This window comes from Rhinatrema bivittatum, chromosome 7 (assembly GCF_901001135.1).
Source record: "Rhinatrema bivittatum chromosome 7, aRhiBiv1.1, whole genome shotgun sequence".
NCBI lineage: Eukaryota > Metazoa > Chordata > Amphibia > Gymnophiona > Rhinatrematidae > Rhinatrema > Rhinatrema bivittatum.
The window spans coordinates 236,780,520-236,800,196 of NC_042621.1; the positions used below are offsets into that span (position 1 = coordinate 236,780,520).

At 46.4% G+C, this 19,677-nt stretch overlaps 1 protein-coding gene across 2 annotated transcripts in view; it reads right to left on the minus strand.

The window, feature by feature from the left end:
* Positions 1-19,677, minus strand: part of LRRC27 (leucine rich repeat containing 27) — a 230,595-nt gene that overhangs the window by 40,869 nt on the left and 170,049 nt on the right. For both annotated transcript variants that reach the window (XM_029609988.1, XM_029609987.1), the window contains exon 9: positions 10,417-10,553. In XM_029609988.1, the coding sequence (XP_029465848.1) occupies positions 10,417-10,553 (137 nt within the window). The remainder of the gene's footprint in view (positions 1-10,416; positions 10,554-19,677) is intronic.

The window sequence follows — 19,677 nt, forward strand, 5'->3', positions numbered from 1 at the left end:
CGTCGGGACCCCCCCACTGGACCCCAGGTAATTTAAAACATTTTTGGGGGGTTCGGGAGGGTGGGGGATTTGTTTTAAAGGTTCGGGGTGGGTTTTAGGGTTTTTTTGGTGTGCCAGTTTTCCCGCCCTCCCCCGATTTACAATTTTTAACGATTTTTAACAAAAAAAAACCACGACAATAAGATTTCCCTCCCCCCCCAGCCAAAATCGATCGTTAAGACGATCGATCACACGATTCACACCCCTACTATGTATGCAATAACCCCCTCCCCTCTCCTTCCTAATCCATGACCATCACAGCACATCTGGAAATAAAAATGTATCAGGTATGGACAGCAGGGGATTTATTTTATCCTTAGTTTCAATTATTGGATGTTTGATGTATCAACTGTTTTGAAATATTTTATTGGTATTTAGAAAAGTTTAAGAACATAAGAAATTGTCATGCTGGGTCAGACCAAGGGTCCATCAAGCCCAGCATCCTGTTTCCAAGAGGCCAAACCAGGCCACAAGAACCTGGCAAGTACCCAAACATCAAGAAGATCCCATGCTACTGATGCCAGTAATAGCAGAGGCCATTGCCTAAGTCAACTTTATTAATAGCAGTTAATGGACTTCTTCAAGAACTTATCCAAACCATTTTTGAACCGAGCTACACTAATTGCACTAACCACATCCACTGGCTACAAATTCCAGAGCTTAATTGTACGGTGAAGGAAAAAGAATTTTCTCCGATTAGTCTTAAATGTGCTACTTGCTAACTTCATGGAGTGCCCCCTAGTCCTTCTATTATCCGAAAGTGTAAATAACCGATTCACATCTACTCGTTCAAGACCTCTCATGATTTTAAAGACCTTTATCATATCCCCCCTCAGCCGTCGCTACTCCAAGCTGAACAGCCCTAACTTCTTCAGCCTTTCCTCATAGGAGAGTTGATCCATCCCCTTTATCAGTTTCATATGAATTTTTAATTATTGGATGTTCTATTCATTAACATTTTGAAATATTTTTATTTTATGGTTTTACTATTATGATTTTATATTTCTTTATTTTATTGTTTGATGTTTTGTGAGGAATGGTGATGTTTCTGTTTTTCTACAGTTGCAGTGCATACAGAGTCTGACTTGTAGTTTCCAGTTCAGTTTTTATTGGCATATTTCTGTTTATACATTATGATCTCTTTTTCAGTATTTGGTGAGGGTCTGTCTGTGTTCTGCATGTGTGAACAAGGAGAGGTGTTTTGCTAGCATGTTGTTTCTGTGTTGGGATCGATAGCAGCCTGGCTTGTTCTGTTTTCCTAATAGGAGGTGTATTTGTGTTTTAGAGCCTGCTGTAATATTTAAAGTGGCGGTTCTCAACCAGTGTGTCATGGCACACTAGTGTGTTGCCAAGCACATGCAGGTGTGTCAGCACACTTCCCGGTTCCCCGCTGGCCCAGCTGCTCCCCCTGCCCCAGCGAGATGCAAATTCTTCCTCCGTCTGGGCTTAAAATGCTGCTAGCCCAGGCAGAACACGGCAGGAGAACGGGAAGAAGTACTTGGTGGTACTAGCAACATGGTCTCTTTTTCCTGCCCCCTGCGCCCGGAAGAGAAAGTGATATACAGCGGCTGCACGCACAGGAAGAAGAGACTATGCTAGCTACAAGTTTATTTATTATTTATTTGCAGTTTTTATATACCGACATTTGTTTAGTAACCTCACATCGGTTTATAGTTAACAAAACATTGCAGCAGAGCTAAAATAAACGGAAGGTTAGCATCAGTGCATTACAAAATAAAGGTTTAACCAAATAAACGGGGGGAGGGGAATAACGGTGCCAAAAAATACAGTCAGTGGATAGAGATATAGGGCAAAATGCCATATGGTGGGATTAAGTTAAATAAGAGAAAAATACAATAAATGAGATGAGATATGAGGCGCATAGCCAACTAGCGGAACTTATATAATTAATTGAATGATACAATAAGTAAGAAGAAAAGCAAGGAGAATGCAATTAAAGAGGGATTCTGCTAAATAATTAAAAAGATAGTTTGCATAGGAGGGCATAGGAGGATGATTGCATAGAACTGCAGTAGAGATCTTAGGAAAATCCAATTGAGAAAAGATGTGGGGATGCAGGCACATTGCTAGCGTGTATGTTAGGTATAAGCTTGAAAGAATAGCCATGTTTTGAGTTTTTGCTTAAATTTTATTGGGCATGTTTCTTGACGCAAATCAGGTGTCATATTGTTCCAACAGAGCGGGCCAGCTATGGTTATCGCACGCTTTCTAGTAGACTCAAGATTTGTTGCTTTGTGAGGGGGAATGTGTAGGGTGGCAGCATGTTGTGTTCTGGGGGGCCTGGAATGTTTGTGGACGTGAAGGTAATTTTTGAGCCATATCATATTTTCATTGTGTAGGGTTTTGTGTATTAATGATAAGGTTTTGAACATGATTCTCTGTGCAACGGGAGCCAGTGCAGATCCCTGAGTATGGGGGTAATGTGTTCCGATTTTTTAGAGTTAGTGAGAATGCGCGCTGCTGCATTTTGCAGCATTTGCAGGGGCAAAATGGCGATTTTGGGGAGACCCAAGAGAAGGGCATTACAGTAATCAACTTTTGCAAATATCAGGGATTGCAGTACCGTGCGGAAATTGTGTTGATTTGGTCTTAGCTTTTTTAGGGTACGCAATTTGAAGTAACCATCTTTGATAGTATTGTTGATGTGCTTTTTAAAGTTAAGATGGTTGTCTATTGTGACTCCAAGGTTTTTAACATTATGCGTGGTAGTAAGAGATGTAAGTAGTGTATTGGTTTTGCAGTTCTGGGGGGTGATGATCATCAGCTCGGTTTTGTCTGGGTTGATGGCCAGGTTGATATTTGTAAGGAGATTGCTGATAGTTAAGAGGGCGGAGTCCCATATCTTGAGGGCATCATTGAGGAAGTTGGTGATGGGGATAATGATTTGTACATCATCCGCATAGATGAAGTACAGTAGGCCAAGTTCAGATAGTAGGTGACAGAGTGGAAGGATGTATATGTTAAAGAGGGTTGATGAAAGGGCAGATCCCTGTGGTACTCCATGGTTTATGTTATATGGTTGTGATTCATGGTTTTCAAAATTGACTTTATATTGCCGTCCTTGCAGGTAGGCTTCAAACCATTGCAGAGGGATATCAGTTATGCCGATTTCTTTGAGTCGTGTAATGAGAATATTGTGGTTAATGGTATCAAAGGCTGCGGATATGTCGAGCATGGCTAGTAGGTAGGATTATCCCTTATCAAAACCAGTGAGTATGGCATTGGTGAGAGAGATGAGCAGGGTTTCGGTGCTCATAAACTTACGAAATCCATAATGTGAGGGTGAGAGAACTTCATATTTTTCCAGGTGATCTGTAAGCTGCGTGTTTACAATTTTTTCAAGAATTTTTGCAAGGAAGGGAAGATTGGAAATGGGTCAGCAATTTGTAAGGTCGGAGGTATCAGTTTTGGGTTTTTTAGTATAGGTTTGATGATGGCTTGTTTAAGGGTAGCAGGGATTTCACCATAAGCTAGTGAGCAATTGATTATTTCAGCAATTGGGGGTGCTATGGTTTCTGCGATGGATAGAAGATGTTTAGTGGGTATGGTGTCACTGGGATGTGTGGCAGGTTTCATTTTCCTGATAATGTTTTGAATCTCTAAAGTGGAGGTGGGTTCGAAAGAGTTGAAGATCGCAGGTGGCACTTGGGGAGTAGTTCTGGTTGGGGTATTATTATTGGGGAAACGTGCCAAGATTTTAACTATTTTCTCATGAAAAAATTTGGTTAATTTCTCACTATTGATGTGTGCATCTTTGCTGTAGGAGGGAGTGGTGTTGTTTTTAGTCATTTGTGTTGCATTTGTGAAGAGAGCATTTGCATTATATTGTAGGTCATGTATTTTTTTTGCATAGTAGTTTTTTTTGTGTTTAAGGTTTGCTCACGATAGATACATAGGGTTGCTCTGTAGGAATTTCGCCTTGTTAGCGAAGGGTTGTTACGCCAGTCTCTCTCCAATTTTCTGAGGGTGCGCTTCAAAGTTTTTAGTTCAGGTGTGTACCATGGCTTATGTGCTATCTTGCAGTGGTTGATTTTTTTTGTGCGCAACGGGCAGATATCATTGGCGATATTCCTGGTGAGGGAATACCATGATGTGATTGCTGAATTAATATCTGATAGGTCAAGGTTATGCATTTCTTTATTGAGTGCATCAGTAAGTTCATCAATGGAGCAGGATTTCCGTATCTGTTTAGTGTTCGGTTCTGGGAACTTCGGTGAGGCAGTTTGCTGCAGGGTGAGGGTAGTGTGTAGGAGGTGGTGATCTGACCATGGGATAGCTACACTGGTGGGATTACTCGCAGTGATGGGGTCATTGATGAAAATCAAGTCAAGTGTGTGACCATTTTGATGGGTAGGGTTGGTTATGATCTGCGTGTAGCCCATAGCTTTGAGGGATGATAGAAAGGTATCACAGGCATTGGAGAGTGGAAGGGTATCTACATGCATGTTGAAATCCCCCATAATGATTGCAGTAATGTCAAATTCAATATTCTGTGCTATAAATTCAATAAAGGGCAAAGGATTTTTTGCAAGGACACCAGGTGGTATGTATGCTAGACAAATTTGAAGGTGGGGGGATTTAAATAACCCAATCTCGAATTTTGGGGCAATTTGCACAGGTATTGAACTTAACTGAAGTTCTTTTTTTGCAGTGAGTAGTAACCCACCTCCTTTTTTTTGGTCTTGGAATTGAGTAGATGTCATATCTGTCGTTGGGTAATTGAATGAGTAAGACGGCATCTGTTTCCTTTAGCCAGGTTTCTGTTATGGCGCAAATATCTGGTTTGTCATCAGGGGGCGGTCTGGGGCGGGTCCGGGGGCGTGGCGACGGTTCGGGGGTCGGCCGGGAGGGCGGTCCCAAATCCCCCGGCACTGCAGCATGTGCCGGGGGATGCCGGGGCGGCGCGCGCAAGTTACGCCTGCTTCAAGCAGGCATAACTTGCCCAACAAAGGTAGGGGGGGTATTTAGATAGGGCTGGGGGGTGGGGTAGATAGGGGAAGGGAGGGGAAGGTGGGGGGACGCGGAAGGAAAGTTCCCTCTGATGCCACTCCGATTTCAGAGCGGCCTCGGAGGGTACGGAGGCAGGCTGTGCGGCTCAGCGTGCGCAGGCTGCCAATTTTGCGCAGCCTTGCGCACGCCGACCCCAGATTTTATAAGATACGCCCTGATTTTGAGCAGTCAGTGGCGCGAACAAAAGTACGCGCGCACGTATGTTTTGAAGATCTACCTCTTTGGCTTGTCAGCCTCTCTCTCTCTCCACTAACTTAGCTCTTTGCATAGGTAATTAGCACAAATTGTGATAAACCATGCCCCTTTTGCTATCGCATGCTTCTTCGAACCCACCCTGAAGATGCCAGAAGCAAAGGTCGCAGCGGGAGAGAACCAGGAGCTCGGCTCTCTCTCGATGACCGAGGTGATCTCGTTAAGCCCGGGGAGTCCAGAGACGCCATCCCCGCCTCGAGGTCAGACTGGGATTGAATTGGACAACTCAACACGATCCCTGAGGATGAAGAGCAGGGAGACTGCATCCCCAGGTCTGGACAGAGAAGGTGGAGAGGGAGCGAATGAGGGGGATGGGAGAACTCCAAAGTAGGGGTATGGTATATTTAATAAGACTAGATGGAGGAGGATGGGGGTAGGGGTAGGAAGTGGAGATAGCAGTACGGGAGGAGGTACGGGAGGAGCACTTAATTATGGTTCTCAAGGTAATTGCAGAACGACGCAGTGTGAGGCAGTAGCAGATGAAATCGAGGATATAGTGTAGGAATAATTACAAGTTCAGTCTGAAGCTGCGTGAGCTGGCAGGAGATGTCCAGATGTTCAGAGTCAATCTTATTAGCAGCTCTGGTGAGGTATCCTGGCATGTTGTATGAGGGCACACTAAGGGGCGCACCAAGGGGCAGGACCCTTAGGTCGTGCTCCTTTGTGTGCCCGGCGCCGCGGAGAGCAGCCCTACTTTAAAGGGCCTGCTTCTTTTTTTTTTCCCTTTTTTGCCGCCTCCCTCCCAGGCCCTTTAAAGTAGGGCTGCTCTCCGCGGCAGTCTCCCTGCTCTTCATCCTCAGGGATCGTGTTGAGTTGTCCAATTCAATCCCAGTCTGACCTCGAGGCGGGGATGGCGTCTCTGGACTCCCCGGGCTTAACGAGATCACCTCGGTCATCGAGAGCCGAGCTCCTGGTTCTCTCCCGCTGCGACCTTTGCTTCTGGCATCTTCAGGGTGGGTTCGAAGAAGCATGCGATAGCAAAAGGGGCATGGTTTATCACAATTTGTGCTAATTACCTATGCAAAGAGCTAAGTTAGTGGAGAGAGAGAGAGGCTGACAAGCCAAAGAGGTAGATCTTCAAAACATACGTGCGCGCGTACTTTTGTTCGCGCCACTGACTGCTCAAAATCAGTGCGTATCTTATAAAATCTGGGGTCGGCGTGCGCAAGGCTGCGCAAAATTGGCAGCCTGCGCACGCTGAGCCGCACAGCCTGCCTCCTTTCCCTCCGAGGCCGCTCTGAAATCGGAGTGGCATCAGAGGGAACTTTCCTTCCGCGTCCCCCCACCTTCCCCTCCCTTCCCCTATCTACCCCACCCCCCAGCCCTATCTAAATACCCCCCCTACCTTTGTTGGGCAAGTTACGCCTGCTTGAAGCAGGCGTAACTTGCGCGCGCCGCCCCGGCATCCCCCGGCACATGCTGCAGTGCCGGGGGATTTGGGACCGCCCTCCCGGCCGACCCCCGAACCGTCGCCACGCCCCCGGACCCGCCCCAGACCGCCCCCTGATGACAAACCAGATATTTGCGCCATAACAGAAACCTGGCTAAAGGAAACAGATGCCGTCTTACTCATTCAATTACCCAATGACAGATATGACATCTACTCAATTCCAAGACCAAAAAAAAAGGAGGTGGGTTACTACTCACTGCAAAAAAAGAACTTCAGTTAAGTTCAATACCTGTGCAAATTGCCCCAAAATTCGAGATCGGGTTATTTAAATCCCCCCACCTTCAAATTTGTCTAGCATACATACCACCTGGTGTCCTTGCAAAAAATCCTTTGCCCTTTATTGAATTTATAGCACAGAATATTGAATTTGACATTACTGCAATCATTATGGGGGATTTCAACATGCATGTAGATACCCTTCCACTCTCCAATGCCTGTGATACCTTTCTATCATCCCTCAAAGCTATGGGCTACACGCAGATCATAACCAACCCTACCCATCAAAATGGTCACACACTTGACTTGATTTTCATCAATGACCCCATCACTGCGAGTAATCCCACCAGTGTAGCTATCCCATGGTCAGATCACCACCTCCTACACACTACCCTCACCCTGCAGCAAACTGCCTCACCGAAGTTCCCAGAACCGAATACTAAACAGATACGGAAATCCTGCTCCATTGATGAACTTACTGATGCACTCAATAAAGAAATGCATAACCTTGACCTATCAGATATTAATTCAGCAATCACATCATGGTATTCCCTCACCAGGAATATCGCCAATGATATCTGCCCGTTGCGCACAAAAAAAATCAACCACTGCAAGATAGCACATAAGCCATGGTACACACCTGAACTAAAAACTTTGAAGCGCACCCTCAGAAAATTGGAGAGAGACTGGCGTAACAACCCTTCGCTAACAAGGCGAAATTCCTACAGAGCAACCCTATGTATCTATCGTGAGCAAACCTTAAACACAAAAAAAACTACTATGCAAAAAAAATACATGACCTACAATATAATGCAAATGCTCTCTTCACAAATGCAACACAAATGACTAAAAACAACACCACTCCCTCCTACAGCAAAGATGCACACATCAATAGTGAGAAATTAACCAAATTTTTCATGAGAAAATAGTTAAAATCTTGGCACGTTTCCCCAAACTATTTTATGAGTTTATATACAGAAAATGTCTAAAGAAAATAAAAATCATATATGAATTATATTACTTAGGAAGGGGTAGATTTTCAAACCGCGCGATTTGGCGTACTTTTGCTGGCGCATCAGGCGCCAGCAAAAGTATGCGGGATTTTAGTAGATACGCGCGTAGCCGCGCGTATCCGCTAAAATCCTGGATTGGCGCGCGCAAGGCTATCAATTCCGTATAGCCGGTGAGCGCCGAGCCGCGCAGCCTACCCCCGTTCCCTCCAAGGCCGCTCCGAAATCGGAGCGGCCTTGGAGGGAAAAACGTAGGGAGGGAGACGTAAATCCCCGCGCGCCAGCGGGCCGCTAGCGCGCAGGGACGCGACCTGGGGGCGGGTCCAGAGGGTGCGGCCACGCCCCTGGACCGCCCCGGGCCGTAGCCACGTCCCCGGGCCCGCTTCCGACACGCCCCGAAAACGCTGCGCGGTTCGGGCCCGCCCCCGACACGCCCCCCTCAGAAAACCCCGGGACTTACGCGAGTCCCGGGGCTCTGCGCGCGCCGGTAGGCCTATGTAAAATAGGCTCACCGGCGCGCAGGGCCCTGCTCGCCTAAATCCGCCTGGATTTGGGCGGATTTAGGCGAGCAGGGCTCTTAAAATCCGCCCCGAAGTCTTTTGGGATTTGACAAAACCATTTTTCTTTCTGCATTCACTGACACTTTGGGGTAGATTTTCAAACTGCGCGATTTGGCGTACTTTTGCTGGAGCATCAGGCGCAAGCAAAAGTACACGGGATTTTAGTAGATACGCGCGTAGCCGCTAAAATCCTGGATCGGCGCGCGCAAGGCTATCAATTCCGTATAGCCGGCGCGCCAAGCCGCGCAGCCTACCCCCGTTCCCTCCGAGGCCGCTCCGAAATCGGAGCGGCCTCGGAGGGAACTTTCTTTTGCCCTCCCCTCACCTTCCCCTCCCTTCCCCTACCTAACCCACCTGCCCAGCCCTGTCTAAACCCCCCCCCTTACCTTTGTCGGGGGATTTACGCCTCCCGGAGGGAGACGTAAATCCCCGCGCGCCAGTGGGCCGCTAGCGCGCCGGGACGCGACCTGGGGGCGGGTCCGGAGGGCGCGGCCACGCCCTCGGGCCCGCCCCCGGAACGCTCCCGACATGCCCCGAAAACGCCGCGCGGTTCGGGCCCGCCCCCGACACGCCCCCCTCAGCAAACCCCGGGACTTACGCGAGTCCCGGGGCTCTGCGCCCGCCGGTAGGCCTATGTAAAATAGGCTCACCGGCGCGCAGGGCCCTGCTCACCTAAATCCGCCCGGATTTGGGCGGATTTAGGCGAGCAGGGCTCTTAAAATCCGCCCCTTTGAATACAATGTAAGTGCTTAAACCCGGTTTTTAAAAGGGCCTCTCCAATTCCGTGCCTATGGTAAAAATCTTTTGAAAACGCTGAGGTAGATCTTAAATAAATATGCGTGCACGTACTTTTGTTCGCGCAACCGTCGCAAACAAACGTACGCCGGATTTTATAAGATACGCGCGTATCTTATAAAATCCGGGGTCGGCTCACGCAAGGCTGTGCAAAATCGGCAGCCTGCGCGCGCTGAGCCGTGCAGCCTGCCTCCATTCCCTCCGAGGCCGCTCCGAAATCGGAGCGGCCTCGGAGGGAACTTTCCTTCCGCGTCCCCCCACCTTCCCCTCCCTTCCCCTATCTACCCCACCCCCAGCCCTACCTAAATCCCCCCCCCTACCTTTGTTGTGCAAGTTACGCCTGCTTGAAGCAGGCGTAACTTGCGCGCACCGCCTCGGCATCCCCCGGCACAGGCCACAGTGCCGGGGGACTCGGGACCACCGTCGCCATGCCCCCGGACCAGCCCCCCTGACCCCGGACACGCCCCCTCCCGCCCCTTTTACGAAGCCCTGGGACTTACGTGTGTCACGGGGCTTTGCGCGTGCCAGCGGCCTATGCAAAATAGGCACGCCGGCTCGCGAGTGCCCTGCGCGTGTAAATCCAGCAGGATTTACGCATGCAGGGCTTTTAAAATCTAGCCCTAAGCCTTTAGGTTAGATGTAAAAGTATTCTTCCCATGGACACAAAATGAGAGAAACCCCTTTCAACTTTTCAACTATGTTACTCATTCAGGGAAGATTTTGGAAATGTATCCTGTATACAGATTTTCCTTTCATTTTGACATATCAGCATATAAAGTGTATCAAGGTATGAGGAATTCTCTCCATCGGCAACCTTGAACTGCTCCAGTACTAGGAGACTGTATCACTGAGATATATATGATTAGATTTTATTTTCCATTTGGAGGTATTTGGGTGGCACAGTGGATGTCAACATTGAGGTTTTGCTTGCTCTTAGAAATTAAATTATATTATGTGATCTGTTTTCAGTTCTTATTGCACTGAAGAAAAATCATATTCAAATAGCTTTTTTTCGCGTACATGTTACACGCTAGAGTTAAAATATTTGGAAAAGGATACTAACCTTGCTTGTTCAATTTCTTTAATCGATTTCATTGACAGAATTTTTCTAATTCGCTCTTGTTGTTCAGGTACTTGCTGATTTTTCTTATTCCAGTTATCTGTTACGGGATCCACAGCATACGGGGCACTTTTTGATAGCTATACAAAATAACATAATTTTAGCATCCTGTAAATAAAAGCTAATAATCAGGTTGTCTTCTAATGCTGGAATGAGTTTTATGTCAGAGTTCTGACTGAGATTTAAAATTTATAGCAATTGTGACAGAGGATGGAGGAAATATATATTTTCTACATTTCTTCTATATATAGTATATACAGATGTATAGCTGTAAGATATGTATATACAGTATATTTGAAATAATGGGTAACTTTTGACTACACATTATAGTAGTCAGTACGTACATATGTAGTCAGTGTCCTTGGTCTGACCCAGTATGGCATGTTCTTATGTGATATGTGCACCTACTGCCAAAACGAATGAAATGAATAAAGCAACAAATGCACATCTCTACTAGTTATACGTGTGTTTGGAGGATCTTTGCATAAAAACATTATGGCATTTTTGTATTCATTTCTCCCTATAGAGGAAGAACACTGAAGGTACACCTTGTCATTTATCTGTGTTAGACCAGTCTAACAGGTAGAAGTGTTGTTTACTGCTGTGCTTGTTTTGATTTACGTACATAAAGTTAGTAGGCCATAAATCCTCTCTCTGCTCACTGTGCTACACCTAAGTCCAGAAGGACTATAGATCCCCTGGCTGTATGATCCTTGTAATGATTTCACTTATTAAACATTGCTACAAGGTGTTTTTTTTTTCAAATTGTGGGCTTCTCAGGTTTCTATGAGGGTAACAATGAATGAAGCTATTGTTATGTAGGTGCCTGTGATTGTGCAAATGTGTCAGTAGCTATATATATTCTTCTGGGAGTGAAGCTGTGACTTGTGTGTATGTCTGAATGATGCTGTTTGTATGTGTATGTTTAAATAGGGTTACCACTTGGCTCATATATGGCCAAACTGGTGAATTTTGATGAAAAGAAGCTAGAAGAACCATTAAACCAGAAATATAGTTGCCAATATTTTTCTGTTCGTCAGCCTCCACAGCAGCAAACTTCTTCCTTTCCCTCTTCACAAACCATCCTCTTTTCCCCTCCCCTGCAGACCTTTTCATATTGAGCAAAGGCCAAAGGGGCCGATGCAATTTTGTGGAAAGCGGGCGCTGACTTTTCGGCATCCATTTTCATTACTGGCAGATGGCTGGTTATGAAAACTGACGCCGAGTTTACCAGCGTCGGTCTTCATAACTTGGCAGTCTGCCGAGGTTTGTTTTTTTTTTTTAATTGAATTAGTACCGAAAAGCAGTTTTTTCTGCTTTTCTGTACTTCTTCTACGTGCGCTCAGCTATTAATGCCTGCTCCAGGCAGGCGTTAATATCTGAGTGATAAATGTGCGTTTGAGACGTACATTTATTTTTTTGAATGCGGAGTGAATGAGTAATAGCCTCATTCACATGCATTTGCATGTGAGAAGCGCTAACTCATTCACTCCGTGTCGGACGCGCGTTAAATAGGCGCCAATGCCCCTATTGCATTAGGGGGTGGATTAGCGTCTATTTAACCCACGTCCGACAGCGGGTTAAACAGTGCGCTCGTGTGAGCGCACAGTATTGCATCGGCCCCAAACAGAGGTCCAACTGTGGTGCAACAGCAATAAGCAGATTGGGACTGAGCCAGTACATGCTCTGCTCTCAAGTCCTGTGGTGGCCCTGCCCTTTCTGGTACCCATACAGCATGTGAGACCTGGGAGCAGAGCATACTCCGACTCGGCACCCAGCCCACACATCTCACAGCTTGTGCTACTGCCAAATTCACCTCAACAGTTGGAACTTTGATCAGTCTTTGCTCTATTAAAAAAAGGTCAATGGGGGCAGTAGGATAAGGGGATGACTTGTGGAGCAGGATCAGCCTCTGCCTTTTAAGGAAAGATCCATGGGGGAGGGTGGGTTATGGAGGAGAAGAAGATATTAAGTTGGAGAGGGAACTGGCTGGCTAGCCAGCCATTTTTTTAGTTTTTTAAACTAGCTCAGGAGACAGGCAGTGTGTGAGTGTCTCTGAATAAAGGCTAAAACTGTGAATATGCTGGTGTTTATGCGTATATGTTTCTGTGCACAAGGTTTTGACTAATTTGAACCTTTTCCGTTGGAAAGAAAACAATAGAACTAGGGGGTCACAAAATGAAACATCAGGGAGGACAACTCAGAACCAACATCAGGAAATATTTCTTCACAGAGAGGTTGGTGATTGCCTGGAATGCCCTTCCGGAGGATTTGGTGAAGATGAAAACAGTCAAAGAATTCAAAGGGGCATGGGATAAACACTGTAGATCTCTAAAGGCTAGAGGATGGAAATGAGAAAAGTGTGCAGGGGGGTAGCTTGCTGGTGTGGCAGTTACTACCCTTAGCAGAAGGCATGGAGATTACTAGCCTTAACCAATACACCTTGATGCTTTTAATGCAACTGCAACATTACTCCCCGCTTAGTCGGCTAGAAGACAGAAATGAAGAAAGCAGAGTTGCTTACCTGTAACAGGTGTTATCCCAGGACAGCAGGATGTAGTCCTCACATATGGGTGATGTCACCGGATGGAGCCCTATCACGGAAAACGTTCTGTCAAAGTTTCTAGAAACTTTTGACTGGCACACTGAGCCCACTGAGCATGCCCAGCATGCCATTATCCCTTGAGCCACAGGGGTCTCCCTTCAGTCTTGTTTGTAGCAATAAGTGCGAGCGAAAAATAAAATAATAAAACGTACCAGACCCAACTCTGCGGGGTGGCAGGTGGTGTTTCGTGAGGACTACTTCCTGCTGTCCTGGGATAACACCTGTTACAGGTAAGCAACTCTGCTTTATCCCAGGACAAGCAGGATGATAGTCCTCACATATGGGTGTTTAGCAAGCTACAGGCTGAGTCATATTTGTTTTGGACCAACAGCGTACAACTTGCGCAACAGGCACAACAACTGGTGTACTGTTGGGGAAAATGAGGCAGCCTGAAATCACAGCAAATGGATGTGGAAGGAGTTGGAATTAAACTGGAAATAGGTTCTTTAAGACAGATTGTCCGAAGGCTGGATCTTGTCGTCCTTCCTTGTCCAAGCAGTAATGGGCTGCAAATGTGTGAAGAGAACTCCATGTTGCAGCCTTACAAATCTCAGTAATTGGTACTGAACGATAGCGTGCTACTGAGGTTGCCATTGATCTTACTGAGTGCGTTTTTACTCGTCCATGGAGAGAAAGGCCTGCTTTTTCATAGCAGAACACTATACAATCTACTAGCCAGTTGGAGAGAGTTTGTTTGCCCACTGCTATACCCGGTTTGTTTTTGTCAAAAGAAACAAAGAGCTGGGTTGATTTCTATGGACTGCAGTGCGGTCTAGGTAATATGCAAGTGCATGTTTACAGTCCAAGGTGTGTAAAACTTTCTCGCCCTGGTGAGAGTGATGCCTTGGGAAAAAAGTGAGTAAGACTATAGACCGATTCAAGTGGAAGTCAGTAACTATTTTAGGAAGGAATTTAGGGTGAGTACGGAGGACCACACTGTCATGTAAGAACCTTGTATAGGGTGAGTATGTGACAAGTGCTTGTAACTCATTAACTCTTCTAGCAGATGTAATGACTACTAGGAAGAGAACTTTCCATGTAAGAAATTTAACATCACAGGAATCTATGGGCTTAAAGGGGGAACGCATGAGCCTTGTTAGTACTACATTAAGGTCCCATTCAGTGACTGGTGGCCGTAGAGGGGGCTTAAGCTGTATTAAACCCCTCATAAACCTACAGACAAGGGTTGCGCTGTTACAGGGGCATCCCCAACTCCTTTGTGATTCGCTGAGATAGCACTCAGGTGTACCCTCATCGAAGAAGTCTGGAGACCAGAGTCTGAAAGGTGCCAGAGATAGTCTAATAGAGATGGCATGGGGCAGGAAAAGGGGTCGATACCTTTTTGAGTGCACCACTTGGTGAATCTTTTCCACTTAGAACGATAGGATTTTCGTGTGGAAGGCTTTCGTGAAGCTACAAGCACTTGAGAGACATTAGTTGAAAGGTTAAGCGGTTGAAGGATCAAGCTATCAACATCCAGGCTGTGAGGGATAGGGTCTGAAGGTTTGGATGGCGTAACATGCCTTGGTTCTGAGTTATGAGAGTGGGTGCTGTGCCTAGGCGAATTGGTTCTCTGATCGAGAGGTCGAGAAGTATGGGAAATCATACTTGTCGAGGCCAATACAGGGCTATGAGTATCATTGCCCTTTGTCCTGTTGTAGCTTCATTAGAGTTTTGGCTATTAGTGGAATCGGGGGATACGCGTATAGGAGGTCTGAGTTCCAGGGACGAGCAAAGACGTTCCTGGCTAACTTGTTTCCCTGTTTGTGCAGGGTGCAGAATTTGTCCACTTTGTGATTCAGTTTGGATGCAAAGAGGTCTATTGTTGGTTGACCCCATTGTTGGAAAATTTTGGTCGTTACTGCTGGATCCAGGGACCACTCGTGTGGTTGGAACTGACGGCTGAGGCGATCTGCAAATATGTTGTGTATGCCTGCCAGATAAGTGGCCCAGAGAAACATGGAATGTGTTAGGGCCCAGTCCCAGATCTGCACGGCTTCTTGGCAGAGGAGATAAGAGCCCGTGCCTCCTTGTTTGTTCAGGTACCACATGGCAATTGTGTTGTCTGTTTGTATTAGAACAGTTTTGTGTGAAAAACAGTCCTTGAACGCATAAAGGGCATAGCATATAGCTCGAAGCTCTAGGAAGTTGATCTGAAATGTTGCTTCGAGAGGTGTCCAAGTACCTTGAGTTTGAAGATTGTCCACATGAGCTCCCCATCCTAAGGTGGATGCATCTGTGGTTACGGTTATTTGTGGAACTGGTTGCTGGAAGGGTAGACCTGTTAGCAAGTTGTTCGTGTTTGTCCACCAGAGAAGAGATAAACGTAACTGGTGGGTTATTTGAATTGGAGATGACAGTGGTTGAATGGCTTGGAGCCCCTGCGACCTCAAAGTCCATTGCGTTATTCTCATGGCTAATCTGGCCATAGGAGTGACGTGGACCATTGAAGCCATGTGTCCCAACAGTATTAGGAATTGATGGGCTGAAGCCATTTTCTTTGTGCGCAGAGATGTAGCGAGTCTGGAGAGTGTGTCTGCACGGTCGATGGGCAGGAAGGCCTTTGCAACGGTGGTGTCCAAATCTGCTTTGATGAAATTGAGGAGGCGAGATGGAATCAGGTGGGGTTTTTTGTAGTTGTTAAGAAATCCCAGAGAGTGTAGCAGATTGATAGTGAGTTTGAGAGTGTCGAGAGCTCCTTGCTTGGATTGGCTCTTGATGAGCCAGTCGTCCAGGTAAGGAAAGACATGTTTGCTTTTCTTGCGTAGATGGGCAACAACTACTGCCAGGCACTTTGTAAATGCACGGGGTGCCGAGGCAAGTCCAAAGGGCAGAACCTGCTATTGAAAATGTTGAAGTCCCACTAGGAAATGCAGGTATTTGCGGAGAGGTGGGAAGATTGGAATGTGAGCATAAGCGTCTTGAAGATCCAGAGAACAGAGCCAATCTCCTGTTTGTAGAAAAGGAAGCATGGTGCCTAAGGACACCATCCTGAACTTTTCTTTTCATAGAAATTTGTTGAGATTGCAGAGGTCTAAGATGGGGCGGAGACCTCCTGTTTTCTTTGGAATGAGAAAATAGCGGTAGTGGAATCCTCTGCCCTGCTGAAGTCTGAGAACAGGTTCCACGGCTCTGGTGCTCAGAAGGGTGGATAATTCTGACTCTAAAAGAGTTATGTGATCTTTGTGTATCCACAGCAAGTAGGGTGGATAATTTTTGGGTACTGTGAGAAAATTTAGACGGTAACCCTGCGTTATAATGGAAATTACCCATTGATCTGTGGTGATGTTCATCCAATTGGGTATGAAATGATGGACTCTACCTCCTACTGGTAAATTTTGGTTTGGATTTTTGGAGTGGCTGCTGTTCTCTGGGACTTTTTCAAAATCCAGATGTCTGGCCTGTTTGGGGTGGAGGCTGGGTTCTGGATGTTTTAGGCTGCCTAGGTTGTCCTCTCTGAGGTGGCCTAGTGGGTCTCCCATGAGGAGCAGGTGGGCAGTAGAATGGTTTTTTAGTGTCCCTTCTAGATGAGCATCTGGCAGAAGAAGGTGCTTCTGCAGCTATCATTGATAATTAATGCAGTTTCATTGTGGTCTTTAAGTTGTGTAACTGCGTCTTGGATTTTTTCACCAAACAGGTTTTCGCCTATGCAAGGCAAGTCCGCTAGCCTATCTTGAACCTCAGGCCTGAGGTCTGATGCTTTCAGCCATGCCCATCTCCTGGCACTAATGCCCGTAGTTGACATTCGAGAGGCTGTTTCGAATGAATTGTAAGCTGCACGGACCTCGTGCTTTCCAGCCTCAAGGCCTTTATGTATAATGACATTAAAGGTTTCTTGATATTGTTGTGGAAGAGTTTCTGTTGCTTCCTGAACTTGTTTCCACAGGTTTCATTGGTACTGTGTCATGTATAGCTGATATGAGGCAATTCTTGACAACAGCATGGATCCTTGGAACATTTTGCATCCTAAAATGTCTAGAAATTTCTGATCCTTGCCTGGAGGTGTTGAAGAATGGGGCAAAGTCTCCTTGACTTCTTTTGTGCTGACTCTACCACTACTGACTGATGTGGCAGTTGAGGTTTTTGGAAACGGGTATGTGCTGCACCAAGTAAGTAGCATCCGTTCTCCTGTTCACTGGAGGAACAGTGCAAGGATGTTCCCACAGTCAATGCTGTAGGTCTACCAGTACTTCGTGTACTGGAATAGCCACGATTTCCTTTGGAGCATCCACGAACTGTAGTACCTCCAATGTCTTATGCCTTGTATCTTCCTCCGTTATCAGATGAAATGGGATTGTTTCTGACATTTCTCTGATGAAATTTGAAAAGGAGAGGTCCTCAGGTGGAGATTTTCTCCTTTCCTCTGGAGGAGAGGGTTCTGACAATATGTCTTCTGTCGAAGAGTCAGTGTCCACGTCCTCCCAGGTATCTGAGAAGGTTTCTGTTTGATGTACAGGACGAGGAAGGAAGCTTGGTGTTGAAGGATGTAAAGGCATGGATGGATCTTTCAATATTTTTGATGGATGCTTCGATGGTATCGATGTCTCAGTCCCAAGAGTCCTGATGGTCCAGGCATCGGTGACTGTGGACCAGACGACCCAGGAATCGGAATCGGGTCCTTCGGAGAGTGCACCAGTTGTTTGGGCATCGGTAGCAATGGCTGTGTCGGTAGGGAACCGATAAATGTATCTAGTCTGGAAAGTAGCGGTGCGAACACCGATGGTTCCGGCGTCGGTGCTGGTATGGGTGCCTGCACCGGTGGATGTAATTCCCAAAGGGCATCGATGATTGCCTGGTGGATGAAACTGTCCAGTTCCTCCCGTGTAGCTGATGAGGTCAGAGCAGCTACAGGGGGTGGCAGATCAGGCTGAACTGGATCCACCACAGGTCCCTGTGGGGGCGCAGTATCCGGCACTGATATCGGTGGGGATCGCCTTGGTGTTGAGGGCTTAATCAGCTCCTGTAACCTTGTCCTCTTCGGAAGCAGCTCAATGTCCATCGAAGCTGCTCCGGAATCAGTGCCGGCACTGGGTGTGGATTCCCGTCGGTGTTGATGTTTTTCACGATGCTTGGCCCGGTCTTTCCCCAGCGCTGAGGTTGATTTTGTCGATGCCTTCGATGGAGTCGGTGATGGACAGTCACCACTGACTTCATGAACTCGGCGGGTCTTTATTATCATCTTTTTGGACACCCCTGCCAGTGAAGATTGTGTCGATGTCAATGGAACCAACCGAAATTTTTTCTAGGCGAGCCCGGCTGCCTTTCGATGTCATTTCAGCACATTTTGTATAAGAGGAGACGTCATGTATAGGGCCAAGGCATAACACACACATGTTATGAGGATCAGTTATCGACATAATGAGGGCACTCCGAGCACTTTCTAAAACCTGTTGCCATAATGACAAAAGGTTTAGGTATGACAGATGTCGACGGCCTGTGGGCACTGAGGGTCGGTGAGAATGGTATCGACTGCAAAAATTGAGTGTTATACTCACCGACTTGATTTTAGATGGGAGACCCCTATGGGGAAATGTTTTTCAGAGGAATTGTAATATTTTTTCCGTGAGGAAAAATTGTGTGAGGATTCACACAGAGCTCCTAACTGCGAGGCAAACTGCAGCGCGGAAAAAAAAGTCTGAAGGGAGATCCCTGTGGCTCAAGGGATAACGGCATGCTGGGCATGCTCAGTGTGACAGTCAAAAGTTTCTAGAAACTTTGACAGAAAGTTTTCCATGATATGGCTCCATACAGTGATGTCACCCATATGTGAGGACTATCATCCTGCTTGTCCTGGGATAAAAGCATGCAGGGGTGTAACTTGCTGGTGTAGCGGTTACTACCCTTAGCATATGCTCCCTGCTTAGATGGCAGGGGGGAAAAGAGGAATTGGATTCAGACAATAACAGAGGGCTCTGATTTCTCTCGTCTTCAATACTGATATGCAGCCATAAGGGAAACAGCACAGTACTACTTCTATGGTCAAGTTCTAAAGGAAATGAAGAAAGCGTGTATAGGGGTAACTTGCTGCAGCAGTTACTACCTTTAGCAGAAGGCATGGAGATTACTACCCTTAACCAATAAGCCTTGATGCTTCTAATGCAACTGAAACATTGCTCCCGCTTCAACGGTAGGAGGAAAAGGGAAATTGGATTCAAACAACAAAGAGGGCCCCGACTTTTACGGTCTGGGGTACTGCTACGCAGATAAAAGTGAAAAAGCACAGGACTACTTCTTTGGCCAAGTCCATAAGCAATGCATGTCAAGCAGCACTGTCTGAATTTTCAAAAAAGCTCATCACCCAGTAAAAAATGTGGCTAGCTGCAATTTTTATGGGTTATCATAAGGCTTGGGGATAATTGCATGGAGTGACAGTTACTACCTTTAAGAGAAACATGGAAGCAACCTGCACAGAGTGGAAGTTACAACATAGGGAAGCTTGCTGAGCAGACTGGATGGACCATTTGTTCCTTTTCTGCTATCATTATCATGTTACTATGTATATGTTACTGTGAAAGTGTCTCACTGAGAAGCAGAGGCCCTGGGAATATGAGAAAGGTACTGTGTTGTTGACAACTTTGGATAAGTGATAGTGGGTAAGA